At 40.5% G+C, this 23,727-nt stretch overlaps 1 protein-coding gene across 1 annotated transcript in view; it reads right to left on the bottom strand.

Annotated features, from left to right (window-relative positions):
• Positions 1-23,727, bottom strand: part of Fer1l6 (fer-1 like family member 6) — a 154,845-nt gene that overhangs the window by 80,352 nt on the left and 50,766 nt on the right. Inside the window, exons 11-17 of the mRNA XM_069991369.1 lie at positions 21,844-22,196; positions 18,137-18,245; positions 14,268-14,448; positions 11,875-11,995; positions 10,240-10,340; positions 5,446-5,536; positions 2,022-2,141 (exon numbers count right to left, since the gene is read on the bottom strand). Coding sequence (XP_069847470.1) covers positions 2,022-2,141; positions 5,446-5,536; positions 10,240-10,340; positions 11,875-11,995; positions 14,268-14,448; positions 18,137-18,245; positions 21,844-22,196 — 1,076 coding nt within the window. The remainder of the gene's footprint in view (positions 1-2,021; positions 2,142-5,445; positions 5,537-10,239; positions 10,341-11,874; positions 11,996-14,267; positions 14,449-18,136; positions 18,246-21,843; positions 22,197-23,727) is intronic.

Here is a 23,727-nt window from a genome sequence, read left to right as displayed (position 1 = left end):
AAACAGACGTACCCCGTGCTTTGAGGACATTCTGAAGGCATGCAAGCTATCTCTGTGATGATTTGGTATCTTTTTTCTTTCTCTTTCCTTCCCTTCCCTTCTCTTCCTTCCATCCTTCCTTCCTTTTTTCCTTCCTTCCCTCCATCCTTCCTTCCTTCTCTCCCTCCTTCCTTCCTTCCTTTCTCTCTTTTGCTGTTTCCCTTTCTTTCTCTCTCTTTCTTTTTTCTCTTTCTTTCTTTCTCTCTTCCTTCTTCCTTCCTTCCTTCCCTTCTTCCTTTCTCTCTTTTTCTCTTTCCCTCTCTTTTCCTCTCTTCCTTCCTTCCTTCCTTTTTTCTTTCTTCCTTCCCTCCTTCCTTCCCTCCTTCCTTCCCTCCTTCCTTCCCTCCTTCCTTCCTTCCCTCCTTCCTTCCCTCCTTCCTTCCTTCCCTCCTTCCTTCCCTCCTTCCTTCCCTCCTTCCTTCCTTCCTTCCTTCCTTCCTTCCTTCCTTTCTTCCTTCCTTTCTTCCTTTCTTTCTTTCTTTCTTTCTTTCTTTCTTTCTTTCTTTCTTTCTTTCTTCCTTTCTTTCTTCCTTTCTTTCCCAGTCCTAGGGCTTGAACTTAGGGACCGGGCACTGCCCCTGAGCTTTTTTGCTCAAGGCTATCACTCTACCTTTTGAGTCACAGTTCTACTTTTGGCTTTTGGATGGTGCATTGGAGATAAGAATCTCACAGACTTTCTTGCCAGGACTGGTTTTGAATTATGATCCTCAGATCTCAGCCTCCTGAGTAGCTAAGATTGCAGGCATGAGCCACCAGTGCCAGGCTGATTTAATGGCCTACTTTTCTCCATCTGTAGAACAAACATCTGTTTCTAAAACTCCCCATGGATTCTTTTTGAATGTAGAAGCAATGACTTGGTTTTAAAGTGCTAGGCTTCCCAAGCAGTAACATTTTCAGAATATTCAAATGAAAAGACAAGACCAAAACAACAATGTCTAAGTGACTTTCCACTCTTAAGAAAGGGAAAGAAAATCTGCCAGAAACCTTATGTCGAATATATATGATAGCAAAATATAGCTATAGCTCCATTTTCAATAGTTTTCGGGAGACTCAACTAAATTGCACAGAAAATTAGATTTTAAATTTGAGCTAATTAAGTCAGGAAGACCCAGTGCTCCATTCTAAGTGGACCATTATGGTGTCTTTGTAACACACATATCTGAACGAACATAACGATCAAAACAAAAGGAGGTATACAGCATTCAAACTCCTGGGTAGAAGCAGGTGCTCTGTCTTACTTTGATATTCAGGTACAACTGGTACCCAGGAGAAGCATCCATTCCTTTTGACAGATACAGAAGTATGGGATGGGTTTCCTGGCCCAGGCCCAGGCAGTTACAGGACTGAAGGCTCAATGCCTGCTTCAAACATTCTGAGTTCTTACTAAAATTCTCTGTGCACTGTCTACCTGCTTCATTGTGTAATAAACACCTAGGAAAGGACTGATTTGAGACAAGAATGATAACTTTCAGGAACCACAAAACAATAAAATTGTACCTCTCCCAAACACTCTCCCCTATAAAAGCCAGTTTAAGACATTTCTACACATTTTCAAGTTTCAAAAAAGCTTCAGCATCTGACAGAAGCAAAAACGCAAAGGCCTTATAATGATCATTCTAGAAGGCACTGTTTACAACTAATTTTAAGATGAGATGATCTTTGACTTTTGCTGGACATGCATTTAAATCCTCTTACGGTTGCAAACCAGTCAGAGATCTCACCATCAGAGTGCTCATTTTGACTTTTCTTTAATCATGCCTTTTATTCTGCTGAATGCTCAGGATTTATTTTTTTTGAATCAATAAAGCCCTACATGTTTGGCTTAATTCTAAAATCTCTTCTCCCATCCCCAAACAAATATCGACAGCTCAGCTCAGCAGGGCTTTGGAAAAACAAAACAAAACAAAAATGAACCCAGTGACCCATATTGGACCCGTTGCCTTCTCTGAGCAGAGTTCAGGCTAACCTGCACGGCTTCTTACCTCATCAACAAGAAAACGGATTTTCTCTACAAAGGTCTGGGCTTCTCGGATTATTTCATCAAGAGGTAACTTTTTCTTCTGCTGTTGAATGATCTCTTTAGCCTCCTTGGCCATCACTTCCTAAAGCAAGACAAGAGTGGATGTAGATCTTTCTAGAAGGCTGGATGACCACCACTGCATTGTGGCTCATGAGCCCTGAAAGCTCTAGTAGGTCCTCATTGAATCCCACCAGGAGGGCTGCTTTGTTCTCCTCCCTCCATAAGTGCTGGCCATTTAGTAGAAACTATAGAGGAATATGGACACATGGGAGACCATCTCTGACTCCATAGTAGATGAGACACAGAGGTGAGACAGAGGTGGGTCAAGGTCACATGGCTTTGTGAGACAGGACCTGAATCTCAGTTCTCTGATCTTTAATAAGTGAGTATATTCTACTAAGCTACTGCTCCATGCTAGCCACTGGATTAATCCTTAGTTCCCTTTTTGTTTCAGTGGGCTCACAAATGGAGTATAATCATCTGGTTTTAAGGCAGGGGCAACAGCAGTGCAGCTACAGAGTGGTAGAAGTGGTAGAGTCGAGTCCAGACTGCACATCACTGCCTTGTCCTCATGACTGAGATTCCAGCTCAAGGAGACAGTGTCTGACAAACACTGCCCGCTGCTATCAGAGTGGTTGAAATAGTAAAGGGCTTGATTTATTTATTCACTCCATTTTTATGGGCTTAAGAGAAAAACCCCAACTGTTTGCAGTGCTGCCTAGACCTGTGCCTGGCTTTGCCTTGTCTGCCTGCTCCTTGAATCTCCTTATCACATCCCTTCCTTGTTCACCATGCCCTAGGCACACTGGTCCTAGACTACATCAAGATGGCTGACCTATGGTAGGAACACTGGGAGCTTCCTCTTGATTAACTGGTCTTCCAAGACACCCTATAGCTTCAACTTCAATATCATCATTCTAGCATTTCCCCATATTTTGCTATGTACTGTGGCTTTTTAACTTTTCTTTCATACTCATGACCTGTGATCATTTCTGTGTATTTGTGGTTTACCTGTCCGTCTCTTATCTTCTCCATTAAAATGTAAGCCTCACATGGACAGGGACGTCCTCCATCTTGTTCTTACCTTGTACCTTCGGGCCTGAGAGTGACACTGAGTGACACCCAGAACCAGAAGGTGTTAAATGAATGTCTGTAGACTAAATAGACAAGTCAATCTATAACGTCCTCAGAGACAAGCTCTAAGAACTCTCAGTTTTATGTTCTTAGCACCTAGCCTAGTACTGAGTATGTTGGAAGCCTATTGGTGACGCTGACCAGAAGAACTGAATACCTGGTCCCTATCAGGTAGAGAGCTAAGGCCTGGGATGGGGTGAGACCTGAAGCCACCTTTCCCTGAGACTTTGATGGTATTGTCAAATGAAAGTAATATACGCAAGTATTTAAATGTGCAAAGCACCACAGAACCCTACAGGGACAAAGACAGGCTTCATATCGTAACAATGAGATGTACAAATCGTTATATCGAAAAATGAACTTTACAACTTTGGTGATGGGGGGGATCGGCTGGGGGGATGTGGGGGGAGTATGGGAAGGGATAGGAAGGGGAAACAAAGAGGAGGCAACAATGCTTGATAAGAAATGTACTCGTTATTTTGCCCATGTAATTGTAACTCCTCTGTACAGTATTCTCACAATAAAAAAAAGATGTCTTAAAAGGCAAATTTTAAAAAGTAAATAGAATTCATCAGATGTTGAGAAGTTAAAAGACAGCCCAGATAAAGGGGGAAATTGCATGCACAGATAAACAGCAGGACTCCATAAGTATTGGTGCACTGATATATAGATAGATGGGAAAGGTATAGTGGGGAAGAAGGCTGGGATGTTAGGCTATGAAGCCCAAGTATCATGTAAAAAGAATTTGGAGTTTTTCCTGTAAATGACTGAGAGACTCCAGTGATTTTTTTTTCAGTTGTGGGGCTTGAACTCTGGGCCTGGGATCTGTCCCTGCCCTCTTCAGCACAAGGCAAGCACTCTACCACTTGAGCCACAGCGCCACTTCTGGTTTTCTCATGGTTAATTGGAGATAAGAGTCTCACAGACTTTCCTGTCCAGACTGGCTTTGAACTGCAATCCTTAGATCTCAGCCTCCTGAGTAGCTAGGATTATAGGCATGAGCCACCAGCACCTGGCACCTCTGGTGATTTTTAAAGTGATACTTGGCTTTAGAAATGTCTGCAGTATGAAAGATGGATTGGAGGAAGTCTACTAGAAAGTCTAACACAGAGATATGAAGAAAATCAATCAAGGCAGTGATTTTCTATGAAGAAGTTAAGTTCTAAAGTACTTAAGGACTTGGGGTCACATTGGCTATTTAAGGTGAGGGCCAAAGATTCAACATTGACACATAGGTTTCTGGTTGGAGTAATATGCATAGCGGGTCTGGGGGGAGAGGAGCAACACAGGAACAAGGTTAGGTAAGATCGAGTTCAGTCAGTAAGAGATACTGAGTACAAAACAAAAACGAATCAAGTAGATGAGATTTCAACCAGGAGGCAGGACTTAGGAATGGTACTGAAACTGTGGGCCTATTCAGGCCCAGGACAATAGGATTACAGGCGTGAGCCACTGGCGCCCGGCCCCCCTTCTGTGTTTTGAGGGATGGAAAAGTATTCTGGAAAGAAGGATGCATGACTTAGACTTGAGTGCCTGGACATCCATGAGCTAGCAGTGGCGTTGAAAAACAGAGTCCATCTTTCTAAGACTCATTCATATCTTTAAGATATCCCTGAAAAGTCTAACAGGATGATTTTTTTATTCTTTTCATATTTATCAGGGCATCCCACAAAATGTCCCTTGGTGCTATGACTGGAATGGAAGTTTCTAGGTGAGAGACACCAGGGTCTGATCTGGTCTGGGATTTCTTAAGTCATTGCTCACTCAAGAAGAACGGAGCCTGCACAGCACACAAGCACCTGCACGCACTGCTCAGGTCTCAGAACACAGAAGGGCATCTGTGACTGCCCCGTTCCCAAGAAATGGTAACAGGTTTTAACACAATTCTTAAGGAAAGGAATTTAAGGAGATGGAGAATCGTTGTTTCATTTGGTCCGTTGATTTGTGGAGCAGTCAAGGAAAGGTCTACAGCCATAACAAAATAAAAATGTCAAAAAAATGCAGAAGGGGGAATGCTATCTGAGTAGGAAGCAGGACTGAGGCTTCTAACTCATGCCCATAAACTCAATTAAGGCTAGCTCCTTTCCAGTTCAATATATATTCCTCTCCCAGTCTTGTCTCTAGATCACACAAAGCTATATAGCCTTTAACCTTTACATATATCTGGCCTATAACCTATGCCCCATCCATATGGTTGACTGGTCAAGTACATGTTTTAACTCTGTTCAAAGTATAAATAGCTTTGCACATACCAGCTCCTGCCAACAGAGCGTAAGTCGTTTCTTATCTAAAGTGGTTTGGTTCAGCATCTTCGGCTTTTTTTCTGCTTCAGAGATAAAGGCACTGAAAGAGGAGAAAACCCATTTTAAAGCCTACTTAGTGAAAAATCCATTTATATGATTCCAAAGATTTGCAAGTATACTTTCTGTGATACAATGGAAAGGTGATGAATTGAACTACAGAACCGAGATTTTAATTAAGGATTAAGCAACGATGTGCTAACTTTTCTAAGAGAGAAAATGGGAATTGGACACATTCAGATCCTTCACAAGCTTTAAGGAATTAATATTTTCCACATTTTTTCAATGCATATCCATTGTAATTGCCATCAAAATTCATTTTGAAAAGCACATGCATAGTATTGCAGTTTTTCTTCATCTTAAAATGTTAACATGTAATAAGAGATTACTAAAAACTTGCATTTAGGATAATATGAAATCTAGTATTATGATACTGCCAGCATTGTTCATTCTGCTTAGGATTACTTTTACTATTTGTGGACTTTTCTGTTTTCATATGAGTTTTACAATTTCTGTAAAGAATGACATGGGGATTTTTGATGGAGATTGTTTTCAATCTGTAGATTACTTTTATAACCATTGTCACAATATTAATCCCATCAATTGATAAGCATGGGAATTCTTTCTACTTTTTGGTGTCATCTTCAAGATTTTATAGTTTTCATTGTAGAGATTTTTCATCTACTTAGGTTTAATCCTACATATTTTTGAGGCTATTGTGAATGAAATTGTTTTCCTGATTTCTTTTCAGTCTGTTCATTCATATATAGAAAAGCTACTTATTTGCATATGTTAATGTTATATCCTGCTATATTGCTAAAAGTTTATCAGCACTTATTCTGATAGGATCATTAGAGTCTTTTAAGCATAGAATCATATCATCTGCAGGTGGAGAAATTGATGTCTTTCCCTATTTGAATTATTTCTTTCTCCTGTCTTTATGTTCTTCAAGTTCAGTCTGCTTTCTCAAGTCCAAACTTACCAAATATAAAAAAATTCTAATCTTTAAACTTTGTATTTTTCAATTGATTGAAAACTTGAAGAAAAGAGGAGCAATTAATCCTCTAATATGCTTAAATTATTGAACTCACAAATGGATCTTAAAACCATGTGAGGCTTTCAAAAGGCACTTAAAAGGAATTGCAGATAGCATGTAGTTCTCAGCAAGAGTATCACTAGTATATATTGCTTTTATTTATATTTTTATTTTTTACATGTTTTGTTTCTTTAAATTTTTACATTGCTTTTATAATGAAAAATAAATATAGCAAAATCCACACAATTATTCTCTTGCACTTTTTCTTCATACAAAGCAAAACTTAGCCAGTTTTACTTTTAAGTTGAGAGATTATAAAGCAGAATGCCAGGCTTAACTACTGCTTGTCTACTTGCCTTTCACAGAGTTAATCTCCACTCTCTTTCTGTTAATTCCACTTTGGCAATTTTTCATAGCAGCTCAAGTCTTGGCTTAATGAATTTCAAGAGTTGGTCTGAGTTGTTTCCACATGAGGTAAGCAGCCTTTAAGGAGACAACCCATCCCCCCCTCCGCACATGTTCCTCCCCCTGCAATTCCCACCACCGTGGGATCCCCTCCCTCACATGCGGGCTTCCTATAGTAGCCTGCTTCTATGAGAATGTGTCACGAGTGACGATTACAATAGACGGTGACTTGCCAGCAATCTACCATGTCATGAGCGGCAGCTTGAAGAGGCCCTCGCATGGCAAGAAATTGAGGGTGAACTAGAGCCTCCAACTCAGCAGGCCACGAAGAACCAAATTCCATAAATAACCACATGAGTGATCTTGGAAATGAATGCTGCTGCCCAGGAGACCTAGAAATGACTCCAGCGCCAGTCAATGCCTTGAGGATGCAGAAACTGTGAGATCAGCACAGTGTTAAGCTACTGAGTTTGGGGATAGCTTTTGACTCAATGATCAATCATTACACTCTATGTTTTTATTTTTATTTTATTTCTTACTGCCTGGAATAAGAGTCTTTAAATGGCTCTTACTAATGTGCTGTGTGGAAAATTCTATTAGGTAATAGTTGATATATAGTATGTATTTGTTAAAATGGTCACCGTGGCTGAAATCAGGAAAGCAACTCCATTTGTAATAGCCCCACAAAAAATAAGATACCCAGGAATTAACTTAACCAAAGAAGTGAAGGACCTCTATGATGAAAACTTTAAAAACCTGAAAAAGGAAAGAAAGTGGAAAAACCTCCCATGCTCCTGGATTGGAAGGATCAACATCGTGAAAATGGCAATACTTCCCAAGGCCATCTACAAATTCAATGCGATATCTATCAATATTCCAACCTCATTCTTCAAGGAAATAGAAAAGGCAATCCAAAAATACATATGGAACAATAAAAGACCCCAACTAGCAAAAACGAGGAATATCAATACCAAATTTCAAACTCTACTACAAAGCCATAGTAATCAAAAGAGCTTGGTACTGACACAAGAACAGACCTCAGGGCCAATGGAATAGAATTGAAAACCCAGAAATGAACCCACAGACCTATAGCCATCTAATCATCGATAAGGGAGCTAAAAAAATAGAATGGAAGAAAGATAGCCTCTTCAGTAAATGGTGCTGGCAAAAGTGTTAACCACTTGTAGAAAACTAAAGCTAGATCCTTATATATCACCCTGCACCAGAATCAACTCCAAATGGATCAAAGACCTCAGAGTCAAAGCAGATACCCTCAAAACATTACAGGAAGGAATAGGAGAAACCCTAGGTCTCCTTGGCACAGGCTGAAATTTTCTTCATAAAGACCCAGAAACACAACAAATCAAAGAAAGGTTGGACAAATGGGATTGCATGAAATTGCAGAGCTTCTACATGGCAAAGGACATAGCTAGCAAGATCAATAGAAAGCCCCCAGATTCGGAGAAGATCTTCACTATCCATATAACAGATAAGGGTCTCATATCTAAAATATACCTGGAACTCAAAAAATTAAATCCCCCAAAAACAAATCCTCAAAAAAACAACTGCCCAATAAATAAGTGGGATAAAGACTTAAAGAGAAACTTCTCTGAAGAGGAAAGAAAGATGGCTAATAGACACATGAAGAAATGCTCAACCTCCCTAGCCATAAAAGAAATGCAAATCAAAACAACATTGAGATACCACCTCACCCCAGTTAGAAGGGCTATAATCAAGAACTCTAATAACAACACATGCTGGAGGGGATGTGGACAGAGGGGAACCTTATTGCATTGTTGGTGGGAGTGTAAACTTGTTCAACCACTTTGGAAAGTAGTATGGAGGTTCCTCAAAAGACTCTACATAGAGTTCCCTTATGACCCAGCAATCCCACTTTGGGGCATTTACCCAAATGATCACAAACAAGACCACACTAAAGCTACCAGCACAACTATGTTTATTGCAGCATTATTTACCATAGCTAAGATATGGAACCAACCCAGATGCCCCTCAGTAGTTGAATGGATCAAGAAAATGTGGTATATATACGTAATGGAATTCTATGCCTCCATCAGAAAGAATGACATTGCCCCATCTGTTAGGAAATGGAAAGACTTGGAAAAAATTATATTAAGTGAAGTAAGCCAGGCCCAAAGAAACATAGGTCTCATGATTTCCCTTATTTGCAACAACTAGTATATGTGTGAGACAAGCAGAAATGGTCAGATAAGTTGATGTTAGGCAAATGAACCCTAAGATAAGGATTCAAATGATTTTCTTTCTTGCAATTGTTTCTAACATATTTATAAGATGATTTCTTTGTTGCTTTGTATGTCCCTCCCCCAGGGTTTAACCCCTGTTTTCACTGTATTTGATGTTGGTATAATTCGTGGAGGGGAAGGGAAAAAACAAATAGTTTAAATAGGGATACAGGTGGACCCATAGCAACAATGAGATGTACAAGACGTTATGTCGAAAAATGAACTTTACAACTTTGGCCTGGGGCGGGGAGGGGGAGTAAGGGTGGGGATTGGGAGAGGAGATGGGAAGGGATAGGAAGGGGAAGCAAAGGAGGAGGCAACAATGCTTGATAAGAAATGTACTCGTGGGGGCTGGGACGGTGGCTTAGTGGTAGAGCACTTGCCTTGCATGCATGAGGCCCTGGGTTCGATTCCTCAGCACCACATAAGCAAAAAGAAAAAAGCCGGAAGTGGCGCTGAGGCTCAAGTGGTAGAGCGCTAGCCTTGAGCTGAAGAGCTGAGGGACAGAGCCCAGGCCCAGAGTTCAGGCCCCATGACCAGACCCCAAAAAAAAAGAAAAGAAATGTACTCCTTACCTTGTCCATGTAATTATAACCCCTCTGTACAGTATTTTCACAATTAAAAATAAATAAATAAATAAAATGGTCACCGAGTATCTATGCAATTCAAAGTATCATGCCTGGGCCTAAGCATTTTTGTTGCTGTTTGTTCTTGTAAAGGTCAGTCTTTATGACTTCTCCCCTTTAGTTTATGCTTTTGTTGTTTACTCCCAGGAAGCAGTCGCTAGCTCACAAGCAACAGTTAAGTTACTAGACAAAATAACAATCGATTAATATTATAAAGTATTCCTCTGAATGCATGTGAAGCTGACTGTCTTCTCAAGGTAATTCAAGGCTGATCACACACACACACACACACACACACACACACACACACCACACACACACACACACACACACACACACACACACACACACACACACACACACACACACACACACACACACACACACACACCACACAGAGCTTCCTGGAGCCCACTACCTGCTTTGACTGATGAAGTCATTCAGTGCTTGCTGCATCTTCTCTTCTGGTGTCTCCTCAGAAACCTTGAGCAATTCTCTTACTTCTTCTATACTTTCTTCCTAAAAACAAACCACAGAGATGGATGGGTCATAGTTGTAGTAGAGATACTGATTGTACACTGATTAGTATAACATCCCAGGAATCATACTTGGTTATTGCTGTTGCTTTGGAAATAAAGGAAGAGTTCCTTTCTTTTCTTATGCATAAACTAGAAATGCTGCTGTAGTCTAACTCTGAGCCTTCTGTTTTTCCTATGTAGAACTGGTCCAGATGCACAAGATTTTCTGCGTTGCTCAAAGTTATTGTTTTTGCCACAGCTCCATTCCCTTTCTGGGTATCACTTGTTTAGAGTCTACCCTAAAGGGAAATATAATGTCGTGGGAAATACACAGTAATGTAGAGTAAATTAGATATAATTACCAAAAACTTCAAAAGCAGTGTTCAAGTCCATTCTTATATACTAATATAATGATATTGAATGACTTTTGAAATGAAAGAGTACTTATTCTTCTGAGGATAACAGGCAAGTTGTAGCCGTGTTTGTATATTTCATAATTGTACTTTTCCTTTTAGTCTAAATCTTAAGATTCCAATCATTAGCTCAGAGAGAAACAGGTCTCAAAGGAACTTTCCATGCTGCCATTGCTTTATAAAAATTTACAAAAAGTTCATTTTTCTAACACATGCTAAAGTCTAGAGGCTGGGGGTATTTGCTCTCCTCTTTTTGCCTCCACTAGAAGAAAAGGCAACACTATGGAGTGGTTTAAGATTTGGGTTCTTGGTTAGAAAACCTGAGTTTAAATCCAACGTCTAACACTTACTTATACCCAGTTTCCTCATCTGTAAAATGGGACAAGTATAGTATCTCCCACAACACAGTAGGGCTAACATCAGTCATGTTAGCCCTGATAGAAGGGATCCTGACCATGTGAAGGAAATTTGAAATTAGTGCTAATGGCTGCTACTATGGTCTCTAGAGAAAATTCTGATTTATTTTTTTCAAGACTCATAGAGATCAACTATGTATTCTGACTGCAGGAGATTCAAAAGCAGTCTTACCAAGTGTGTGGACCCCACATGGTGTGACCCCAAACCAGCCCTCCCTGACTGCCTGGATACCTTGGATAGAGTGATATTCACTTTCACACAATTGAGTTTTAGAAAACAAATAACAGGGAGAATTTTGTTCTTTCTTCAGCATGTGCTCTAATGAGACCAGATGGCATCTAATGGGTCACCTGGTAAGGTGTGTGGAGTGAGCAATAAAACTGTGGGGGTAGGGGGAAAGGATTAGTTGACACTAGTTTTATAAGAATATCCTCAGCCCTGCCTTTTAGAGATTAGAGGATCAGCCCATTGCTAGCACATGTCCCAGTAGGAAGCAGAAAAAAGGCTTCGAGTGTGGATAGTTTGATTTAAAGTCCAGGGATTCTCATTTTTTCTGGGTCCACACAGTGGAAGCCATGAAATGCAGAAGCCTTAATTCAGTTGTATTCAAACAGGGATCCAGACACTCTAATGGGATGGAACCAAGTTTCTTTGCCCCGACCACAGGTCCTAATCTGCAAAGCCCACATGTGTAAAATTACGCACTAGGAGATCTGCCATTTTCTCCAACATGTTGGACCAGTGCAGCCTGAAGGTCTGGTCTCCCCAGGTGCTGATAAAGGACACGCAGGGCTTCTTGGCCTCAAATGGTAGATAGTTGTAATTCCTGTGAAAGCAGAGTAGGTCAGGAAGTCAGTTGGAAATCCATATTTGTAGGCAATCCCAACCACAGGTTCATGTCGTCTATGCTCTGGTGGGGCGGGAGAGGATGGGGACCAGACTGTCCAACTGTTAACACTGTCCTTAGTCTGTAATTGGGAAACCATGAGCCATGAGCAATAAGGAGTCATGCATCTATAATGAGAAGCATTAACACTGCCATTACACCTAGGCTTAGAAATGATCACCAGAGGGTAGGACTCATCACCAGGAAAGCCTTCTTCAAAGAGGCTTTAAACTGAGGGAAGGAAAATAGAGATTTACTTATTTTTTTAGTGTCTGTATGCTAGGTGTAAATGTAAGCTCATAATATTATTAATGAGGGTAAAGGCCTGCACCTCAAACTAAATTTTAAAGTTCTATGGCTTAGCATTTTCCTTCCTTCTTTTCTTCCTTCCTACTTTCTTCCCTCCCTCTCGTCCTTTATTCCTCCCTTTCCTTCCTCCTTCCCTTCCTCTCTCCCTCCTTTCAGCCATCTATCCATCCATCTATCCATCCATCCTTCTATCACCCAGTATGTAATTGCCAAGCTTTGGTCTAATAATATGAGTGAATTTCTTGACTAAGAAGGAACTAGGGGATAGCAAAGTAGCTAAAAAGGGATAATGTGGAACCTCGGGGGATGGTTGAGAGTGGCAAGTGGGTATACTTAAAATTCTGATGAGAAAGAGACAGTCAATGAGGTAAGGTGGAAGACATGAAAGAATAAATTAATGTCTAACTGCTGATCAGAGAAGGAAAGAATAGCATAAAGGCAGATAGGATGGGAGAGATGAAGCAAAAGTTCAGACGTTCCCTGTGTTTTGATAACCATTTTCTTGACTAGGTTTCCCCCAACTGCTTTGTAATATTCTCACAGATACCCAGGTCTACATAAAGAGAACTGTGGATCAGAGGCTGAAGCAAAGTGTTTGGAGAGTGTGGCAGGGCAGGTAGTACTGTCAGTGTGCCCAGTGTTCAGAGTTACACTGTAGTGGAAGGACAAAGGGGACAGAAGACAGACAGACAGAAACACACACAGACACAGAGAAAGAGCAGAAACAGAGAGAGAGAGAGAGAGAGAGAGAGAGAGAGAGAGAGAGAGAGAGAGAGAGAGAGAGAGAGAGAGAGAGAGAGAGAGAGAGAGAGAACAAGCTTTGTTTCCATCTCCAAAAAGCTAAAGAGAACTATAGCTGTAAAAAAAATAGTTGATCTTTTATTGGTATATCTGAAGGCAGATGGCAAAACAAGTTTGGCTGGCAGGATGCTAAAAGACACCTAAAAGGTGACCCATGGATGGGAAGAATGGGGTCCATAGAAGGGACAGGGTTCAGAAAATACAGAATTCTCAAAACTGAGAAGAGGAAAATAGCTAAGGTTATTTTTAATCCCCTCTATTTTGTTCCAGATACTCTCCCCTCTGTTTTTTAAGTCTCTTCTTTTTCTTTATAGGATGTCATCTTCCTTCCTTGCGATCTTTTCAAACCCTTTATCTCCTCTCCAGCCAGATAAGCCCCTCACCACTTCTCTCTGCTCCCACAAAACCCTGTAACCAGCCCAGTCACAGCAACTCTTCAACTCATCCAAAAACACAGAAGCTCCTTCTGCATGCCACGTAGATAAAATGGCAACGGTATAGGTTCTGCCCTCAAAACCTTCACAGGCTTGCAGGGCAGTACACACATCTCCAGTCAGTGTAATCACTGAAGATAAACACAGAAGGTCCTGGAAGACTGAAAGAAATTGGAGCTGATTCTCAAAGGCTAAGGGGATCCATCTTCTGAAGAGGAGCTTATCCATCGGCTAAAGAGGAGCTTTTGCCAATCAGACGGAGGAGGGTGTTCAAAAAGTCAGACACAACAAACAGCAGGATACAATTGCAGACCTTCCAGGGGCGGTGTATGACCAGAGGAAGGTAGTGTTTGGAGACTGGAGATGATGGTGAAGAAGTAGGTTGGGACTGAATCCATGAGCTTTGGGCTCTAAAATCAATGCTAAAAGCCACAGGCAGCAATGAAGTGGTGCAGCTCAGGAGAGTCATTGGGTTAGTTACTTAGTAGAGTAGGTACTGACTGGGTTACTCCTGTTTGCATCTTGCTCCCATAACACACACACACACACACACACACACACAATTATGTTTCTGATTTTAGGGAAGGACAGAATGTAACCATTTCTACCATCAGGCAGAATCCCTCCTTCAGAAACCTTGGCTGTGTCTTTCTAGCAGTGTCCCCTACCTGTTCCCCTCTGTCACCAGTGGCTTCTCTGGGTGAGTGGTGGAAGCCACAGACAGGGCAATGTCCTGGGCCACATCCCCTTCTTCGTGCAGCAAAGGAACGCTCCCTTCTTCAACAGACTCAGCTGACTTCTTCTTACTCCCATGGTGGGACCCACCATCAATCAAGTTCCCAAAATTCCCTGCAAATGCAGAAACAAGGGGGGAGGGGCCAGGTGTTACCAAGGGATGCCTGAGGGATCCAAGGCCATGTCCTCCACCTACAGGAAATCAAATCTCAGGATGGAGAAGAGAAGACGCAATGATGAGAATAAAGAAACAGACATGACAATAGCATCCCTATGGACACTACTTAAAGGCAACAGTAAAAAAAAATGCAAATTAAATTTAAAATGTTGAAAACACAATCAAGAGGAGAAGACTTTCTGCTGTAAAATAACCATTTTAACAAAATAACCATTTTAACATCTTACCATCTATCCTGCCAGAGATGTTTGCTAAGGGATCATTCAGGATCCTTTCTTACCTCATAAAAATTGATTCTTCTAGAACAAAAGACTTTTTATGAAAGTCTACAAAGACTATGTCATGTTTTAAACAGTAAAGGAGGAGAGGAGATAAAGCAAACAGGAGATCTTATATCCTCCAAGTATCTTTGCATAAACACAACCCTGCCATCATCTTTGTGCCATTTTTCAGTCTGATTTTAACTGTTTAGAAAGACTATGGTAAATATTAAGTACTTTTGGAAAAAGCCCCAGAGTGAGCCATAGTACAGACCTGGTTGCTTTTGTTGATATCAGGAAAGATCTAGAATTCCAAGTTTGTGATCACCCAGCTCCCTTAACTTGGGAAGCCTTCCTGAGTTCTTCTCCATGGCTCATCTCCTACCCTGACCCCATCTTCCCCTCTACAGACCGGCTTTAAGCCACTGCTCTGCATTTCTACATGCTGCAACACCCTCCCCCCCCCCAGGCTTTGTGTCTGAGATGTTAAACACATCCCACATATCACATGCTCCTTCTATTGTTCCTCTACCATCTTGTTTTCAAGGAATACTGCACTTCCGTGTTTGTCAATGTCTGGAGAATGGAAACCATCTCTTTTGAATTGATTATGGCACAGTCTTGGTATATATTTGGTGAGTCAAGAGTCTGGTGACCACAAGAATCCTATTCTAATTCCTTCCCTACTCTCCTATCCCCAAAGCACAGTGGCTTCCTAGAAAGAAGAGGAGACTTAGCGTTGGTAGTCCTTGTTTAAGCCTTCGTTCTAACGTTCACCAGCTGGAGTTCCTCAGCTCCTCTCAGCCCCTATGCCAAGCCTGTCCTCTCAGAGCTAACCCTTCTGATCTCTCTGCCTTCCCTATGAGGACCTGTGTTCCCAAAGGAGATCTTCAACCTGTGAATGAACAGATATGAGTGCTATGTGTGCTCTCTGGCTCATAAAGACTATATCCTATCTTCTCCTCTTTCTGCCCTGTGACAAAAGCTGCCTGGATGTGAAGCAAGCCTTTCTTGAGTAGAATGCTCTTAGGTGGAATATACATATTATGTGTTATATATACTAATTATTATATAATAATGTGTTACATATTATTATACATTGTATATGTATATATACATACATGTATCTATTATAGATGAATATAGTATATAATATATGTTATATTATTGTATATATTTTGTTTTATATAATATACTATAATAATATAATTAGGTAATATATTGTTATTATATACTATATCATATCCTCTATCATAATATTATAATAGAGGATATAATATAGTATATAATATTATTAATTCCAATAGTAGCATCAATTGGATGTGTCGTGCTTTCTATTTTGATTCATTAACTCTGTGAGGAGTAATTATTATTTTTACTTTATAAATAAAGAAAAGGCAATCCAAAAATTCATATGGAACAATAAAAGACCCCGAATAGCAAAAACGATCCTCAACAGAAAGAACAGTGCTGGAGAAATATCAATACCAAATTTCAAACTCTACTACAAAGCCATAGTAATCAAAACAGCTTGGTACTGGCACAAGAACAGACCTCAGGACCAATGGAATAGAATTGAAAACCCAGAAATGAACCCACAGACCTATAGCCATCTAATCTTTGATAAGGGAGCTAAAAAAATTAGAATGGAAGAAAGATAGCTTTTTCAGTAAATGGTGCTGGCAAAATTGTTTAATCACTTGTAGAAAACTAAAGCTAGATCCTTATATATCACCCTGCACCAGAATCAACTCCAAATGGATCAAAGACCTCAGAGTCAAAGCAGACACGCTGAAAACATTACAGGAAGGAATAGGAGAAACCCTAGGTCTCCTTGGCACAGGCTGAAATTTTCTTCATAGAGACCCAGAAACACAACAAATCAAAGAAAGGTTGGACAAATGGGATTGCATGAAATTGCAGAGCTTCTGCATGGCAAAGGACATAGCTAGCAAGATCAACAGAAAGCCCAAAGATTGGGAGAAGATCTTTACTAGCCATACAACGAACAAAGGTCTCATGTCTAAAATAAACCTGGAACTCAAAAAATTAAATCCCCCAAAAACAAATCCTCAAAGAAACAACTGCCCAATAAATAAGTGGGCTAAAGACTTAAAGAGAAACTTCTCTGAAGAGGAAAGAAAGATGGCTAATAGACACATGAAGAAATGCTCAACCTCCCTAGCCATAAAAGAAATGCAAATCAAAACAACATTGAGATACCACCTCACCCCAGTTAGAAGGGCTATAATCAAGAACTCTAATAACAACACATGCTGGAGGGGATGTGGACAGAAGGGAACCCTATTGCATTGTTGGTGGGAGTGTAAACTTGTTCAACCACTTTGGAAAGTAGTATGGAGGTTCCTCAAAAGACTCCACATAGAGCTCCCCTATGACCCAGCAATCCCACTTTGGGGCATTTACCCAAATGGTCACAAACAAGACCACACTAAAGCTACCAGCACAACTATGTTTATTGCAGCATTATTTACTATAGCTAAGATATGGAACCAACCCAGATGCCCCTCAGTAGTTGAATGGATCAAGAAAATGCGGTATATATACACAATGGAATTCTATGCCTCCATCAGAAAGAATGACATTGCCCCATTTGTTAGGAAATGGAAAGACTTGGAAAAAGTTATATTAAGTGAAGTAAGCCAGGCCCAAAGAAACATAGGTCCCATGGTTTCCCTTATTTGCAATAACTAGTATATGTGTGAGACAAGCAGAAACGGTCAGATAAGTTGATGTTTGGCAAAATGAACCCGAAGATAAGGACTCAAATGTTTTTCTTTCTTGCGATTGTTTCTAACATATTTATAAGATGATTTCGTTGTTGCTTTGTATGTCCCTCCCCCATGGTATAACCTCTGTTTTCACTGTATTTGATGTTGGTATAATTTGTGGAGGGGAAGGGAAAAAACAAATTGTTTAAATAGGGATACAGGTGGACCCATAGCAACAATGAGATGTACAAGACATTATGTTGAAAATGAACTTTACAACTTTGGCAGGGGTGGGAAGGAGAAACAAAGGAGGAGGCAACAATGCTTGATAAGAAATGTACTCATTACCTTGCTCATGTAATTGTAACTTCTCTGTATGGTATTTTCACAATTAAAAAAAACTTAAAACAAAAAAGAAACAACAACAACAACAACAACAAAAAGAAACAAAAACATGGGAAAATCAAAAGAACCTGGAGTGATAGAACCAGCCTGACTAGCCCAGGTCTCTGCGAATTTATTTCTATACTGCTAACCTCTCTGACCCCAATATATTGTCAGTAGCATCATCTTCATGTATAGCCCCGAGCAGGTTATTAAAAAAAGAGGTAGGTGCCAAGCATTGTACGTACCGATAGAAACTTCAAAGCTAATGGGCTTGTCTCCAATCTTCCGGTCAATCATGGTAGCCTCAAAAAAAGCTCCAAAGAGTAAAAATTCTTCATATTTTTCTGGTATTATCTACAAAGAGAAAAACAATCATTGGACAAGATTGTGTCAACTGCTTAACAAAAATTTTTCTCCCCAGGAAATTAAATCAGTGATGTTGACCAGGTCCACAGTCATTTATAAGCATTTGCGTCCCTGTTCTAGTCATTGCTCTCTACTAATCAGACAGGCAGGAATCACAACCAACAAAAACATTCTGAATTTAGCAACTTGCATAGAATAATGCAGGCCCAACCTTGGCAGCTGCTACCTTAACATACAGAAAACACCTCCTCATGTCTCAAAGTGAATTTGATATGGGAATCTTTCTAAGATGCTCCTGATAAAATACAGGCAAGGGATGACCCTCCATTGACTATGCTTTTAGAAACAGAAAATTTAAAAATGAAATACTGAAAGTCATAGCATTGTACTTTTACTTGTGTGGATAACTTTATGGCTTATATAGAGTGCTCATATATATGATCTAGTTTGTTCCTCTTCACAACTTTGAAAGGTCAAAAATGAACCATTCTCATTTTAAAGATTAGCAAAATGAGGGGATAGAAACCTGAAGTTGTGCAATAACTTTCATGAGTACTACTTATGTATGTATGTATTTATTTATTTATGTGGTCAGTCATGGAGCTTGAACTCTAGGCCTGGGCACTGTCCCTCAGCTCTTCAGCTCAAGGCTTGAGCTCTACCACTTGAGCCACAGTGCCATGTCCGGTTATCTGGTAGTTTATTAGAGATAAGAGTCTTACGGACTTTCCTGCATGGGCTGGCTTTAAACTGTGACCCTCAGATCTCAGCCTCCTGAGTAGCTAGGATTACATATATGAGCCAATAGTGCCTAGCATTTTCTTTTTAATCATAAGTGGTTTCTGGTGACCCAAAGTCAAAGATGACTTCCTAACATACCAAGCAAAGTCAGATCAAAGGGGAAGGGGCTAGGCACACTTACATAGGCACCCATCAGTCAACCAATCATGTGCATCCATACTGTGGGGGCTGCTGGGAGGAAGGGGTGTACCCATCCTGTTTTTCTATTAGGATGGACCTTAGAGTTCATTTACTCTAGTCCATACCTTTTACCTCAATAAACTAAAGCTTGGAGAAACTAGGGGCTTCCCTGAGCCACACAGAAAGTTAAAGTCAGTTTAATCTTCAGAATTAGTCTTTATGGAGTCAAGGAGTCTACAGTCTGGAAGATTGGATGATGACAGGCCACAGGACAAGATCAAGCTAAAAACGCAGTTATTCACCAATGACTCTTGGTGATATAGAACAGTTATTTTTATAGGCATTTGAGTCTTGCTCCAGCCTGAAATGCCATCACATTTCTGAGTGAAGATCATAAGTGATCTTTATATGGTCTGGGATTCCTGGTTTTATGATTGGATTTATTCTACCTTGCAGAAAAAGCAGTGGCTCTAAGGGAACAAAGCAATTGTGAGCCCGAGGATGGAGAGCCCCATTTGAACACGAGCCCAGCATGATGACTCTCAGAGGTCCACAGAGCCTTACATCACTACAATGGAGGTGGCTGTGGAGCCCCTGTAGTGCTGGAAAACCCAGGAAATGTTTCTACTGCCCATCAACCATTGGGCAGGGTGGGGCCACCACGCTTGAGTTTCATCATGCTCTACCCACTAGCTATAAACCAGCTATTCACCTTCCCAAAGCTGGGTTTGCTCTCTGGCAGGAGTGTAGAAGGGAAGGGCCATCCTGGGAGCCAGAAAATGAAATTTTACCCACTACAGCTGACCATCGCTTTCCTCAACTCCCCAGTTATAACTTCCCCCAGGGCGGACTGGGGACAAGGCATATCCGTTCTCTGGCTGTCCCTTTCCTTATCTGTGATGTAAGTCCTATCATTAATAGGGCCCACAGTGAGGAGAGGACAGAAACTATATCATTCATGGGAACACCTGGTAAATAACAGACTCATATAAACCCCATAAGTAGTAATCATAAGTATTCAACAGCTTTGAATCAATGTTCTAAGCCATCAAAGGCCCAATTAAAACGGCTCTCCCTTCTGGATGCATGCCTTAAGCCGATTACTGTTAGTATTCACTAAACTCTCAGGGTTCTAGATGTAGTACTAAGAATTTGGCTACATTATGTGCTGCTCACAACTACACAAGGAGGAACGAGTTCTTATTATACTCCCCCAGAAATGAGTAAGTCGATTGAGAAAGAGTCTAATGAGAGATTGAGAGAACTATCCAGTGTTATTAAACAAAGATGGTATTTATTGAGCATTTATTATGTGAGTCTCTGTTCTGAACACTGCATATGTTATTCGTTAAATTCTCACCAAGTGACTATAAAGTAAGGATTATAAGAAATAAGTATATAAACAAGTTGGAGAGGGGGAGTTGGGAGGTGAAAAACTGAGAGAGAATGAGGGAGAAGGTGACACTATTCAAAAGGCAATGTAATCATTCCCTGACTCAGGTAACCATAACCCCTCTGCACATCACCTTTACAATAATTTTTTTAAGAAAATAAATATAAAGAAATGAATCGGTTGCCCCAAATTTCAAACAGGGGCAATGCTTTTCTACATCCTGAGCAGTGACCACTGAGACAGACTGCCACAAATTGAATCTATCTGCTTCACTTGAGGACCAAGGTTTTACTTTTTATCTTTATTTTTATTTGGGGGGGGGGGAACCAACATTTTAATCATTATTCTTCACTCATCTCAGGAAATATTATCACTAGTACCTTCTAATGGACTCATCACTTTCTACTTTTTGTTCCATTTTTCTGCCTATACCATAAACTCCATGGCATTAGCCCTTTGGGTTTGTTGTTGTTGTTTAAGGAAGCTGCTTAGTGAGTATTTAAAGAATTTAAAAACAAAACATGTTTGTCAGGTTGCCTATTTCCTCTGTGAATTTGACACAAGGGAGATAAGCTTGTTTTGTGGTATTGGATTTGAACTCACAGCCCTGGGAGAGCAGCCCTCATCTCCCTCCCTGTTAACTTGAAAAACACTTTCAGAGGTAGAACTGGCCTGGTTGGGAGCGGGAATCTACTACTTAAGTACAAAAATCACCACCGCTAAGCTAAGCACTAAGGGAACGCGATTAGTTGGTGTGCATCTTGGAACCCTAGAACTCTTGCTCATAATACAGAAGAAGCCAGGAAAGTGTGGATGTCCTTCATCAGGGATAAATGCTTCCTACAGTTGTGATTTCCTCTCAGATTTGAAGAAGGGACATAGGTTTCTCCAGTTCTTATATCCCCACTTGTCACCTACTCTCTCTCTCTTCTTCTACGCCATCACACTTCCAAAGCATACTCCAGACTAACACAGCTAAGCGAAATTAAGCACTGATAAATCTTGGTTAATTACCCTACAAATAACCCCTTCCAACACCCCTACAGCCTTTTTCCTTGCGTTCCCATAGAATTCGTGCTTGGGGAGATGCTAAAGGAATTTATCAACAACCAGTGGCTATACTGTGTGCAAGAAGGGATGGAACACAGGACTGGGCCAATTCAGGGAGAATAAGACACACATAGGAACACACAGTCAGGAGCCTATGGCAGACGCTGTCTCTGCCCTGAGCTCCCATCAGGTCAGATTCTGAGAAGCAGTGTGCAGACCTACCTCGGGAGGTACATCGAAAGATTCCACCTCCACTTCGGTTGAATGTGTCTTGTCTGAAGCCTGCTGGGATTTCCCATCATTGGTTTTGTCAGCCTTGTCCTTACCAGGGCCTTTGGAAGATTTTGAGTCTTTGTTCTTAGAAGATAACTTCAACTCCTTCAAGGTCCTGGAGAATTTAGACTCCTGGGCCCCTCCGGAGAGGATTTCTACAGCAATTTCTACCAGGATTCTGCCCCTGAAGGACACACCTTCCCCAAAGCCTTCATTCAATTCCTGGAAGTCATCCATCAGACTGTGGTTCCTGGGAGAGCCGTACAGGTTAATCCAGGCCGGGCCAAAGGTGGGGAGAAAGCCTAGGTAATCAGAAAGGTTGGTTTTGTGACTATTGTTTCTACTTTATCACGTGTTTGCTTTAGGAAAGTTTCAGCCATAGAACAAGCTAAAAAGAAAACCTACAAAATAGAAGGTTGTTGTTAGCTACACATCAGATAATGGTCCAATATCCAAAATATAGGGAGAAGTTAAAAAAAATGAAACCCTCAAAAAATGAAACCCTCAGAAAACCAACAACTGATTAATGGGCTAATGAGCTAAAGAGAGTCTTCTTAGAAGCAAAGATAGCCAGTAGACACATGAAGAAATGCTCACCATTAAGAAGAGTGAGGGAAGTGGTGGGTAAGAAAGGAAGGACAAGAAAGTTGAAAGGGTTGACATGAATCAAGATGTATTCCTCAACTGCTTTGTTAAATGGCAACTCCTTTGTGCAGCTACTTAAAGATAATTTTTAAAATGTAAAACAATGAAACAAATTAATAATAAAAACCTAGAATATACAGAAAAGGCAAAGAAAGTATGTCTAAGAATAACTGTCACCAAAAGACAAAATCTTGCTTAGTTTTCTCCAAGTTCTTTTTTCTATGTATGTCTCCACTTTTTCCCATTTGTAGTGGCGTTATAAAGACCAGTGTGTACCTCTCTGGCTTCATTTGCTCATCAAATATTCATTTGATAGCTCCTAACATGACTCAATATCTAGACATTAACCATAGAGTCCAGGAGAGAACCCATAGATAGAAACAATGAATAAATATTTACATTGTATACACCAACAAGGGGATACATCTTGTGCTAAAAGAACAAATAACAGACTGATGTAGCATAGAGTAGACACAGCCAGTCAGAGAGACAGAAGCAGAGACAGACAGTCAGAGAGATCATGACTGGGCAGAGACAGCCATAGAAAGGAACATGGAACTAGAGACTAGAGACTGAGAGGCAGAAGGATTTGGGGATTTTCACAATGATTTTAGTCTTTCCCTAAAATCTATGGCACTACTTTAAGGCTGTTTAAGTGAAGCTGGGATATAATTACATCTCTCAAGACCATTCTGCTGCTATGTGAGGGGTCATAAGAATGAATATGAGGAAACTGGCTTCATGTCCACTTCATCATCAATACTGAAGATGCCGTAGCTTGGAGCAGGGTAAGGAATCAGGGATGGAGAAAATGAATGTTCTGAGACATGTTCTAAACATCGATCTGAAAAAACCTGGAGATGATAACTTACTCCTATTTTTCTCTTCTCAGTACGAAGCATCCTAGAAAATTCAGTGTTTGTGATACCATCCTTTTGGTAATATAATATTCTTTCTGGCAAGAAGTATAGCACGGTAGTCCTGAACACTGACTGCCTGGGTTCAAATCCCAGCTTTGGCATAAAAATGTGAGTGGCATAAAAAATGCTTAAATCTCTATTCTTGGCAAACCTTCATCTGAGGGAAAAAAAGCCTTCATCTGAGAATAATTATACTAACTCCATATCTATATGATGATATTTATGATATAGTTATGATATACATGTGTATTCTTGAGTGTTCATGCTT

The sequence above is a fragment of the Dipodomys merriami genome, unplaced genomic scaffold (genome assembly GCF_024711535.1).
Source record: "Dipodomys merriami isolate MVZ:Mamm:240054 unplaced genomic scaffold, mDipMer1.0.p SCAF_4, whole genome shotgun sequence".
NCBI classification, from domain to species: Eukaryota; Metazoa; Chordata; class Mammalia; order Rodentia; family Heteromyidae; genus Dipodomys; species Dipodomys merriami.
Note: the sequence above shows the minus strand (reverse complement) of the source record. Positions and strands in the feature narration are given on the sequence as shown.